This window comes from Anolis carolinensis, chromosome 3 (assembly GCF_035594765.1).
Source record: "Anolis carolinensis isolate JA03-04 chromosome 3, rAnoCar3.1.pri, whole genome shotgun sequence".
NCBI lineage: Eukaryota > Metazoa > Chordata > Lepidosauria > Squamata > Dactyloidae > Anolis > Anolis carolinensis.
In genome coordinates, this window is record NC_085843.1 from 285,594,107 (window position 1) to 285,607,441 (window position 13,335).

The 13,335-nt window shown below is 41.1% G+C and overlaps 1 protein-coding gene across 3 annotated transcripts in view; it reads left to right on the forward strand.

The window, feature by feature from the left end:
- Nucleotides 1-13,335, forward strand: part of tp63 (tumor protein p63) — a 237,765-nt gene that overhangs the window by 205,027 nt on the left and 19,403 nt on the right. For all 3 annotated transcript variants that reach the window (XM_062976930.1, XM_062976931.1, XM_062976932.1), the window contains one exon: nucleotides 606-748. In XM_062976930.1, coding sequence (XP_062833000.1) covers nucleotides 606-748 — 143 coding nt within the window. The remainder of the gene's footprint in view (nucleotides 1-605; nucleotides 749-13,335) is intronic.

Here is a 13,335-nt window from a genome sequence, read left to right on the forward strand (position 1 = left end):
ACGTGGTATTAAAAACATCGAATTAAAAACAATGAGGTTCCAATAGCGGATAAGCAAGGTGCACTTTATGAGTTACAAATTTTAAATAGATAAAGTGCAATAGATTCATTTAAGATCACATTGGGTGTTTTGTAACTATATTTTAGAACCGAACTTTTACCTTTTATGAACTATCTTTCTGCCTATTTCCTAATAAACTATAAAAGACTACGTCCTGTGTGCAGCCTGGTGTCTTTAGCAAGGTGAAGCTAACCTGAGGTGCGACAATATGGTCAATATTTAATTCCGGAGTGCCTGCAAATCTGGTCCTACTTAGTTGCATCCTTTCCCTCTCCTCCCTTGTCCTTTCTATGGATCAGGTATGGGCAAACTTCAGCCCTCCAGGTGTTTTGGACTTCAACTCCCACAATTCCTAACAGCCTACCGGCTGTTAGGAATTGTGGGAGTTGAAGTCCAAAACACCTGGAGGGCTGAAGTTTGCCCATGCCTGATTTATTAGATCCTAATTCAGCTGTGAAGTCTGTAATGTTGTTGATATTGTTAATTGCTGTTGATCCGATGTACCTCTTGTTCAGTAATATCTATTTCCTCTCTTTTCTGCGCAGGTTCGGGGCCGGGAGACATACGAGATGCTGCTGAAGATCAAGGAGTCTTTGGAGCTGATGCAGTACCTCCCTCAGCACACGATCGAGACCTACAGGCAGCAGCAACAACAACAACAGCAACACCAGCATTTGCTACAGAAACAGTGAGTGGAGGGGACCCAAGGGGTCCAGGGACCGGGAATTGGGGAGGCACTCGCACTCAAGAGCGGGCCGGATCGGAATCCGGATTCAGTGCACAAACCGACTTTACATTTCGGCATGGTTTGAACCACGTTTCTTGAGATTCGGTGAATTGTGCATGGTCTGCGCATGAGGTGTCTGTGTGTTGTGGACCAACATATATTTGGAGAGAGTCCAGGGAGTAGGAATTAAGGGGGAGGCACTCGCACTCAAGAGCGGGCCGGATCGGAATCCGGATTCAATGCACAAACTGACTTTACATTTCAGCATGGTCTGAACCATGTTTCTTGAGCTTCAGTGAATTGTGCATGGTCTGCGCATGAGGTGTCTGTGTGTTGTGGACCAACATATATTTGGAGGGGGTCCAGGGACTAGGAATTAAGGGGAGGGGGAACTCGCACTCAAGAGCGGGCCAGCTCGGAATCCGGATTCAGTGCACAAACCGACTTTACATTTCGGCATGGTTTGAACCACGTTTCTTGAGCTTCAGTGAATTGTGCATGGTCTGCGCATGAGGTGTCTGTGTGTTGTGGACCAACATATATTTGGAGAGAGTCCAGGGAGTAGGAATTAAGGGGGAGGCACTCGCACTCAAGAGCGGGCCGGATCGGAATCCGAATTCAATGCACAAACCGACTTTACATTTCGGCATGGTTTGAACCACGTTTCTTGAGCTTCAGTGAATTGTGCATGGTTTGCGCATGAGGTGTCTGTGTGTTGTGGACCAACGTATATTTGGAGGAGGTCCAGGGACTAGGAATTAAGGGGAGGGGGCACTCGCACTCAAGAGCAGGCCAGATCAGAATCTGGATTCAGTGTACAAATCGACCCTTTATTGCGGCATGGTCTGAACCACATTCCTTGAGTTTTGGTGAATTGTGCATGATATGCGCATGACATGTCTGTGTGTTGTGGACCGGAATATATTATTTGGATAGAAAATGGGCAGCTGCCATAGTAACAGGAAGACAGGGGCTAGTCTTTTTTACTTTGGTCAAAGCAACGGATGGTATTTATAGAACTTAGATGCACGACAACAAGAGTGAATAACTGCAGGTCCGTGATCCACAAAGACTGTTGCTAGGTGAAGTTTGTTGAGGTAGAAACGAAACACCAGCCGGGTATATACGTGATTCCTTCTCTCACATCCTCCCTGTGTTCTGCATGAGACTTATTGTCTCAGGGCAAGCAATTAAATTAAACCAAAACGCAACAGAGTCTTTATCAGTATTTAGCAGAGATTTACCTTATTTGCCGTTTACTGCTTTAATAAGACACTTGAGCTCTGGCTTTCATCCAAAGTTCTTTGGAGGCTTTAATCTTTACTCATTGCTTTTGTACAACTATTTACACATTGGTATATATGAAGATATACTCACAGCAACAATATAGCAACAATACAACAAGAAGCAATGATCATAGCAAGAGATCCTCATGGTGAGAGGTCCACATGGTGAGAGAGCATCATGACGAGAGAGCGTGCACATGCCTGCCCATTACTTTTATACCCATAGGCTTCTTGTTATCACATAGGGACAACAAGAAATGATACAATATGATACAAATGATACAAGAAATGATGCCAGCCACATGTTCATGACTCAGCTCTTTTTTTCTGACCCTCTGGTTCCACATCAGTGGAAGATGCTGTGACCACATGTCTATTAGAACTGTATTTTTCCCAACAGCAATGCACAATGGAGTTAACAGACAACACATTTCTATCTAACACAGTATTATCTACTTGACAAAGTGGCCCTATGTGATGTTGCTGGGAAAGAAAGTTGGTATTTGTATAATGGGAAGTAAGGGAGAAAGGAAGGAAAGCAATGAAGAAAGAGAAAAGGAAGAGAAAGCAAGGAAGGATAAGGAAGTCAGGGAGGGAGGAGGAATAAAGAAGAAGGAAGAAAGGAAAGAAAGAAGGAGAAGGGAGAAAGCAGGTGGGCAGAAATCCCAATGACATCTGGACAATGTTGGGTATATACGCTCATATGTTTCCTGCTTGAAAATGAGCAAAGATATAGAAGTCCCTTTCAACTTTTGGAGACATGTGTCCAAAATATGGGGCAAACCCCAGGATTGCAGCCTTAAGATTCCATGATGCATTTAATGGGGCAAATCCCCAGGAATTTGGCCTATATTCTTTATTCATCCAGAATAAAGTGACCTGCGTAACTTCAGCAGCGGTTGGCAAACGACCAAGGAACAGCTGGAAGGCATTGCACGGGAGCTTTTCTGTTTGACCACGGCGTGACGTGAAAACCACTTGATACCAATCCAGTCCTGCATCTAATACGGATTCCTGGGATAGGCAACATTCTCCTTGACACATGAGACATTCAGCCTTCCTGCTGAGTGTACATAAGGCCATAGACGTTTACACCAGGCATTTGCCTTAAGCGCACAGTGTTGCAGATAGATCAGCTACCCTTTTTTGGCCCATTGGGAACTAGAATGGCTGGAATCCAGCATTTTGCAAAAATTGTCTTCTTACCTAGGGTTAGGAAGAACATGGGAAAAATATCCGGAAAACAATGCTCAGAGTGCTGAGAAACTTGTATCAAGAAGAATAATGAATTGGCACAAATCTTCTGAGTTTATTCTCTGCAGAAATTCACATGGGGTTGGTGGGGACAGAAAACAACATTTCCTGTGCAGAGAGGAATGGTTAATTTGCTATGCGGAAAATGCTGTTCTGACAGCTAAAGTCATCTCAAACTGCATTAATTTTTCAGTGTAGCTATCACCCATGCCTCTGAGGGTTAATGCATGCTTCAATGCACCATCCAGTCTCAAGGGTGCAATCCTGCATCCAAATTCCTGGGGATTTGCCCCATTGAATGCATCATGCAAACTTAAGGGCACAATCCTGGGATTTGCCCCATTGAATGCATCATGGAATCTTAAGGGCACAGTCCTGGGATTTGCCCCATTGAATGCATCATGCAAACTTAAGGGCACAATCCTGGGATTTGCCCCATTGAATGCATCATGGAATCTTAAGGGCACAATCCTGGGATTTGCCCCATTGAATGCACCATGCAATCTTAAGGATGCAATTCTATATCCAAATTCCTGGGGATTTGCCCCATTGAATGCATCATGGAATCTTAAGGGCACAATCCTGGGATTTGCCCCATTGAATGCACCATGCAATCTTAAGGATGCAATTCTATATCCAAATTCCTGGGGATTTGCCCCATTGAATGCATCATGGAATCTTAAGGGCACAATCCTGGGATTTGCCCCATTGAATGCACCATGCAATCTTAAGGGTGCAATTCTATATCCAAATTCCTGGGGATTTGCCCCATTGAATGCATCATGCAAACTTAAGGGCACAATCCTGGGATTTGCCCCATTGAATGCATCATGGAATCTTAAGGGTGCAATCCTGGGATTTGCCCCATTGAATGCATCATGCAATCTTAAGGGTGCAATCCTATATCCAAATTCCTGGGGATTTGCCCCATTAAATACATCATGCAAACTTAAAGGTACAATCCTGGGATTTGCCCCATTGAATGCATCATGGAATCTTAAGGGTACAATCCTGGGATTTGCCCCATTGAATGCACCATGCAATCTTAAGGGTGCAATCCTATATCCAAATTCCTGGGGATTTGCCCCATTAAATACATCATGCAAACTTAAAGGTACAATCCTGGGATTTGCCCCATTGAATGCACCATGCAATCTTAAGGGTGCAATCTTATATCCAAATTCCTGGGGATTTGCCCCATTAAATGCATCATGCAAACTTAAGGGCACAATCTTGGGATTTGCCCCATTGAATGCATCATGCAATCTTAAGGGTGCAATCCTGTATCCAAATTCCTGGGGATTTGCCCCATTGAATGGGCTGGGGTTGCGCTGTAAGTGTGCACCGCATGCCACACAGTCTTTTCTTCGATGCGTTGGCTGCTGTGCGCTGGCATTTGTGTCATGGCAAGTGGCATGGCTTTGAGACATTCATTCTTAAGAGGAGAGATGCTGCCTGCCCTCGGACCTGGAACGTTTTGCATGTGAAGCATGTGCCCCGCTATGCGCTCCGGAGCCCTGCTTTGAGCCTGTCGACAAGCCTCACACTTTGTAAAACGATCATTTGTAACGAGAAGCTTGAGCCGCCCTCCAGATCGGCTGGTTTGGCTTTTTTCCCTCTCTTGTTGCTATTTGGTTTTAGTTCCTTTGGTCTGTTTTGTCGGAATGCTTTGCTTTCTTTTTTCCTCCTTCTCAAGTACCTTCAGGATCACAAGGGTCCAGTTCCCCAACATTGACCCACACTGTATTATTTCATTTTTTATATATATTTTAATGTTGTGCTTTCTAAAACAATGGATTGTTAGTTGCCTTGAATCCCCACGGGGAGAAAGGCGAAATATAAATACTGTAAATAACAGCAACTCCTAATTCCTATAAAATGAAGAAGACAACCCCAAAATGCTCCAGCCCCCTTTTAAAAAAGTTTTTTCACCCTAAAATTGTTCAAACCATGTACAAAACCCCTGCAAACATGGTATTTATAGTTGCCATCCCTAAACTCAATTTCAGATTCCCCAAATTAGACAGAAAGTTTGGAAAACAGACATGTGATTTTTTAATTAACCTATAGGTTTAATGTTATTAATTTTTTATATGTTGTAGAACTTAAATTGCATTATTTTCCTATGTTGTGAGCTGCTTTGAGTCTTGATATGCTGTTGTTGTTGTTAGCTTTACCTTCAATTTTGGCAAGGAACTATTCAAGAAAACAAAATTGAAGGAAAGGCTGATAACAATTATAAGAACAACAACAACAACAACAACAACAGAGACTCAAAGCAGCTTATAACATAGGAAAAAATAATGCAATTTAAGATCTACAACATACATTTTTTTTAAAAAAAATTACATTAAACTTATAGGTTAGTAAAAATAATTATTATTGTTATTATTATTGTTGCATTATTTATTAATTATTTATTTATATTCCGCCCTTCACACCCCGAAGGAGACTCAGGGCGGATCACATTATACACATATAAGGCAAACATTCAATGCCATATAAAATAGAACAGAGACAGAGACAGACGCAGAGGCAATTTAAACTTTTCCAGCTTCCAGCTTCCTGAGGTTATGCTCGATTCCAGCCACAGGGGGAGCAGCTGCTTCATCATCCACTGCGACGGCACTTCCTCATTCCAATGGCAGCTGGGTGATTTTTATGGTGTCCTAAATTAGCCTCCCCACATAAGTGGTACCTAAATTTCCTACTTGATAGATGCAACTATCTTTCGGGTTGCTTAGGTCAACAACAAGCAGGGGCTATTTTAAAAAAAATTTTAATTGTCGGGTTCTCAACCCAACACGGGCTGGCCTTGAACTCATGACCTCTTGGTCAGAGTGATTTATTGTAGCTGGCTGCTAACCACCCTGCACCACATTGTTGTTGTTGTTGTTGTTGTTGTTGTTGTTGTTATGTTATGTTTACCCTGCCTTGCTCTCCTTAGGGTCGCAAGGTAGCCAAAAATAGCATGGCACAACCAATAGAAATCAAAAACAAGGCAAATACAGAAATTAAAATCAGTTAAATAATTGTGTTGATACAAAAGTAGAAATACAATAAGAATTACATGTACAGTAGAGTCTCATTTATCCAACGTAAACGGGCCAGCAGAATGTTGAATAAGTGAATATGTTGGATAATGAGAGATTAAGGAAAAGCCTATTAAACATCAAATTAGGTTATGATTTTACAAATTAAGCACCAAAACATCATGTTATACAACAAATTTTACAGAAAAAGTATTCAATACACAGTAATGCTATGTAGTAATTACTGTATTTACGAATGTAGCACCAACATATCACGATGTATTGAAAATACTGACTACAAAAATGCGTTGGATAATCCAGAACGTTGGATAAGCGAGTGTTGGATAAGTGAGACTCTACTGTATGTGCTAAACATCCCCCAGAATTTCACTTCGTTGTCATCATCATCATCATGATCATCTGTGGCTCCAGGTGTTTTGGACTTCAACTCCCACAATTCCTAACAGCCTACCGACTGTTAGGAATTGTGAGAGTTGGAGTCCAAAACACCCGAAGGGCCGAAGTTGGCCCATGCCTACTTTAGATCAATGGGTTCCCATCGAGTTTGGCGGAATGAGAACCTTTTTGAAGCCAACGGGGCTGAAGCTGGCAAGAACATCTGCCTCTGGATCCATCCCAGCCCTGCGGGGCGTCAGAAGCCTCGCCGGCTTGCTTTCATATCCAGCCAAGCTTTCCCTTTGCTGAGTTTCAATCCATTAAGGGCAGTTTCAGCCCTTGGTGCAATCCCTGACACAGAGGCTAGCTCTCCCCTCTCATAGCTTTGGAAGGCTTCTGAGTAGTAATTAGAATAATGTGTCAGGGGGTTAATTAGCTCCAAACCACCCTGATTTATTGGTGAGCCAGGCCTCTCACCAATCCATCCTCTGTCAGACTGCTCAAGTGTCCGGCTTAGTAGCACCGACAAACGACACTACAGTTGTAATTCAGCTGGTCGCTGTTCCAAGGCTTTATTATATATACAAACTATTTACAGTACAAAGTCCATCGCTCATTGGACACATGCTTTCCTTAGCAAGGCAAAGCATGTCCTTACTCTTTGCCGATCGTCAGCAAAGCTCATCTGCTGGCAACTCCCATATTCCATAGAAGAATGAGAAACGTCCTGTCTGCCCTCTGAGACCGGAAGGCTTGATCTATTGGCTAGGCAGGCTATCATTCAAGCTGGCCTGCCATTAACCCGTGTGCTGCTGGAAAGCATGCCGGAATACACAGTTGCCAAACTCCAACAGCAAAACACTTGATTCAACATTTCACCCTTATACCAAAATACACCAACATAATGATCATTACTACTACTACATTTATTTATTTACATCCAGCCTTTTCCCCAGTGTGAGATTCAGAAAGGCTTGCAACATACCCAGCACTATGCAACATAATATTTGTTCCTGGGTACAAAGCCAACCAACCATCAAAGACACATACATACGAGTACATTGACTTTTATAGAGAGAGATAAATATTGCTTTAGTTGCATTGCACTATAAAACATGGTCTTTGTTCCTGGGTTATAAGTGTTGTTTCCTAATTGGGTCTATCATAAAAACATAGAAAGGTTTTATCAAACTGTAAAAACTTTGGGTTTGCAAACGGGACATCCTGCAGCACAGTTTGCTCTAGTTTTTCAGTGAATATCTCATAATAGACTCCCAACCAATTCAACTTACAGTAGAGTCTCACTTATCCAAGCTAAACGGGCTGGCAGAACCTTGGATAAGCGAATATCTTGAATAATAAGGAGGGATTAAGGAAAAGCCTATTAAACATCAAATTAGGTTATGATTTTACAAATTAAGCACCAAAACATCATGTTTTACAACAAATCGACAGAAAAAGCAGTCCAAAACATGGCAATATTATGTAGTAATTACTGTATTTGTGAATTTAGCACCAAAACATTGCAATACAGTAGAGTCTCACTAATCCAAGCCTCGTTTATCCAAGCCTCTGGATAATCCAAGCCATTTTTATAGTCAATGTTTTCAATATATCGTGATATTTTGGTGCTAAATTCGTAAATACAGTAATTATAACATAACATTACTGCATATTGAACTACTTTTTCTGTCAAATTTGTTGTGTAACATGAAATTTTGGTGCTTAATTTGTAAAATCATAACCTAATTTGATGTTTAATAGGCTTTTCCTTAATCCCTCCTTATTATCCAAGATATTCGCTTATCCAAGCTTCTGCTGGCCCGTTTAGCTTGGATAAGTGAGACTCTACTGTATATTGAAATCATTCACTACAAATACATTGGCTACGTATTAACAAATTGACTACAAATAAAGATAGAATTGCATAAAATGAACTTAAAGTAGCAACATTGTCGCAAATTAAATCCATAAAAAGTTCAATCCTTGCTGCCTAGAGAAACAGCTGTGGATCGGGGCAGGAGGCAAATTGCATTGGATAATCCAGAGCGTTGGATAAGTGAGACTCTACTGTAATAGGATTTGATCATCTGTGGATGTTGGTATCCATGGGGACCCAATGGATACCAAGGACCTACTACGTTGCCTCATGTTTGGATCCATTTCACTTTGCTCCCCAAATTCAGTAGCACAAAAGGCAACGGATAGACTAGAGTGGACCCTTGGGATCATGAAGGTACTTCTCAGACAGCCGCTGTTGCTCCTCCTTCTTCCCAGCCTTGGTTCTTCACCTTCTCTCCTCCTTTCTCTCTCTTTTTCTCTCTCTTTCTCTCTCTTTCATGTCCTCCTTTGAAGCCTCTTCTCTGCCTGCCTCAGGGGTGAGCTGTCAGGAATGCGGAGAGAGACGCCCCCCAAGAAATGACGCTGGGCTCAAACATTCCTGGCCCCCAAAAATCCCCTTCCGCCAACTCACAAAACCAGCTGGAAGGGCGGAGAGTTCTTGTTCAAGATCGTAAAAATAACCCAGAAGGTGCACCGAGAAGAAGGGTTGCAGCTGGGCCAAATAGTTTTCAACTTAGTTGGGAGGACAAACTTTTGCAAGGAGTTGAGCTTTTTCCAAGAACCGAACACAGACGTCTTTCGGTAGCTATATAACATTGGCCAGGTCTGGAACCACCACAAAGTGCCTTCTCCGTGGTCACGTACTTTGGTTTCTTTTCCTCTTGTTTCTTTCTGCAAAGAACTGTCCGATGTTTCCTCTGAGCCGGTCTCAGTTCTTCTGCAAGATGCGCATTTCCCTGTCGAGACAGAAATGCTGGATTTGCTTGAGTTGTAAACCTGCAATGGCTTTTTAATGCTGGTCAGAGACTAGTGCGGTGTACAGAATCGAGAGACTTTATTTCTGCTGGCGGATGGATGTTATGATGAGTGTTGGATGACTTGTTTTCGCTATAGCCTTCGTGTTACCTTTTTTACCTTCTGCAATTCTGCAAAAGATTCAATAAGGCCTTTGGGGTTGGGGTCACTCTGAGCAAAGCAACATGGTTTATCTCTTAAAATCCCCCTTCTTTGGATACGGTTCTTAGCAGCCCACCCCAATCTGCAATATGCAAGAGGTGAAAACTTAGGAAAGTTAAGTATTTGAGCTACAAATCACAGAATCCCCAACTAAGATGGCAGCTAGCTTGGAAAATTGGGGAGTTGTCAAACAAAAACACGACTTTTTTGAATTGTATTGTGATCTCAGTGGTGGGTCCAGGTCGAAATCATGCATCTCTCAACATTTCTTATGGTAGAAATTCAGTGTTGAGAAACAAAATTTCCAAAAATTTTGGAATCATATGTCTGTAAGAGGAAAACAGGTGTTTTGTAAAAATTGCAAACATTTATCATAGATGAAAACAGATGTTGTGTAAAAATTGCAAATATTTAACACAAAGAGCTTTTTACAGAAAGGTGACGCTTTTTTTTAGAACAATGTGTCATCTCTAATTTCATTTAGCGTAAACCATCCCATTTGGAATATGGAAAATGTAGTTTTTTTCCAAAAATAACTAAAATGAGTTTGATTTGACATTTTTAATATTTTGTTCTGAATGAAGCTACAAGGTCTTATCTGTGGAAAACTTTGGTCTTCTCCATTTAGGAGGCAAAAAGTAATTAAAAAGAACCCCTCAAATTTGGCAAAGCAAAGACAACTCTTTTGTCTCTTCTGGCTTTCTAGACATAAAACAATCACTCATCCCCATAAAAAGAATGGAGAAAAGGACTTGGAGCTATGATCATTGGATATAGTACCTAGATTTACATAGCAATGGTGGTGGTGCAATCCTTTTTGGGTTTAATTCATGCTCTACACAATTCATGCTCTACACAACAGAAGTGGCTTCTCAATTCACCTGGAGAAGGTCCACGTCTGGGGAGGGATTATATCCCATCATACATCACTTCAACCTTCAATGCTTCTCTCTGTTTCATATGTCGATTGAGTGAAGTCCAAATCCAGTGACTCTGATGAATCCCATGTTGACATTGCCCAGTGCATAGGGTTGCATTTAAAGATACTATGAGCAACTCTTCCTTGGAGAAAGCATAATTGATCAGTCTAGTCTATAATCTCTCACTGTGTTCCATGTGTCAAGTCAAGGAAGTCCCATGTTGATCTTTCCCTAGTTGAGGTCCTATGGTGAACTTTGGCAAGTCTTCCTCAGAATAAGACATAATTGATTAGTCCAGTCTATAATCTCTTGCTATGTTCCATGTGTCAATTCAGTTGAAGCTTAAAACCCACTTATTTTGGTGTATCCCATGTCTCTAGTGCACGTGGTTGAGTTTTGAAGCCCTATGGTGAACTTGGGCAAGTCCTTCTTGGAAAAAGACATAATTGATCAGTACGATCTATAATGTCTTGCTCTATTTCATATCTCAATTCAATGAAGCCAAAACACACTTATTTTTGTGAGTCCCGTGTTGACTTTGCAGAGTTTTGAGGTCCTAAGATGAATTTGGGCAAGTTCTCCTTGAAGGAAGACAATGGCAAACCCCTATGATGAATACATCTTTCCCTGGAAAACCTCATGGTTGGGTCTCCATAAGATCAAACAACTTGGAAGGCACACAACAATAACAAGATTATTGCAGCTAAAAAATTCAGGCTCTGATGGGATCTCCACATAGGAGACCCAAGGGCAGTGGAAACTGGTAGTGAAACTAGACTTTGAAGACTTCTCCACAAATGTATATCATTTAAAGTTCAGACAAAAACCCATACTGTGAATCCACTCTTGGATATTAAACTTCCACAGAGCTGTGCTAAATGGTTGAACCCATTCTCAAACAATATAATCCCATTCAAATTTGGACAAAAAGTGGACTAGGATCATCATAGGGCATGGAAGCCACCTTTTGTCCCTTCCCAAAGGAGGACCACACAAGGTGCCTTCAAAAGTAAAGAGCAGGAACCTGTGTTTAGAAATAAAAATGAAAGTGAACCAGTGACTCAGTCCAAGGTGAAGAGTTGGTTGGGTGTTGGTGAGCCAAATCCTGCCCCACTTTTCACCTCTTCTTCCTACTTCCTGCAATTCTGGTTTCGATCTAAAGCATTGTGGATAAGCTAGTATCCAGACTTATCCTGGAAATGTGACCTACAATGTTCAGTTTTGCTTTAATTATGTTGGACCTGCAGTTGTTTTGCTAATGAGCAGAATGTCCTTCCTTAATAGCTGATACAGTCAACCTTCCATGGTGGTGGGTTGGATTTTTGGCAAATATAATTATTCACAGATTTGATTAGAGTGTTCTCTCCAAGAATCTCAAGGACTCTATGGACACCTTCCTCCAAACGTTGGTCATTGAGTCATGCTGGAAGACCAAGTAATTCCTATAAAAAACATTTCTCCAGATACATCTAGGTCAGGTTTGGGCAAACTTGGGCCCTCCAGGTGTTTTGGACTTCAACTCCCACAATTCCTAACAGCCTACCAGCTGTTAGGAATTGTGGGAGTTGAAGTCCAAAACACCTGGAGGGCCCAAGTTTGCCCAAGCCTGACCTAGGTCCTCAAGTGTCATTATGTGGCCAACTTGAAGAAAGTTGACCATTGAGTCCTCTTATTCTTCTTATGTCTTCTTACTACATTAGTAGAGACCCCACATTCCCCTCAAGGCGCAATGCCCAATGGTGCCTTTCTCCATTCAGCAAATGATGATTCCAAGAGGCAATATATATGTTCGTTTTTGGAGCTGCTATTAAAAAAATGGGTTCCCAAGGGCTTGAACTAACAAGTGTCCATTAATGGAATAATAACAATGAATTAAATACCATTCAACATTGTATTATGTACAATAAATGAATATAAATTTCAGATAAATGGTTACAAATGACAATCAAACTGTTGCATTCTCAGTATAATGAATGGTAGTTACATTCACAATGGAGTAAACTGTCTTGTTTACTTTCTTGTTTCTTCACAAAAGATAAGTAGACCCTTGATCCATGACCAGTTTCAACTACCTATAGTCTTCGTCTGGTGGAAGGGTCTGCAAGTATTGGGTAACATTAATACAATTGTGCAAAGTGTTTTCTGGCTTAGTAAAATTGACAACTATTAATACATACTACAGTAGAGTCTCACTTATCCAAGCTAAATGGGCAGGCAGAAGCTTGGATAAGCGAATAGCTTGGATATAAGGAGGGATTAAGGAAAAGCCTATTAAACATCAAATTAGGTTATGATTTTACAAATTAAGCACCTAAACATCATGTTTTACAACAAATTTGACAGAAAAAGTAGTTCAATACGCAGTAATGTTATGTTGTAATTACTGTATTTACAAATTTAGCACCAAAGTATCACGATATATTGAAAACATTGACTACAAAAATGGATTGGATAATCCAGAAGCTTGGATAAGCGAAGCTTGGATAAGTGAGACTCTACTGTACCTATAGTCTTCGTCCGGTGGAAGAGTCTGCAAGTATTGGGTAACATTAATACAATTGTACAAAGTGTTTTCTAGCTTAGTAAAATTGACAACTATTAATACATAATACAGTAGAGTCTCACTTATCCAACATAAACGG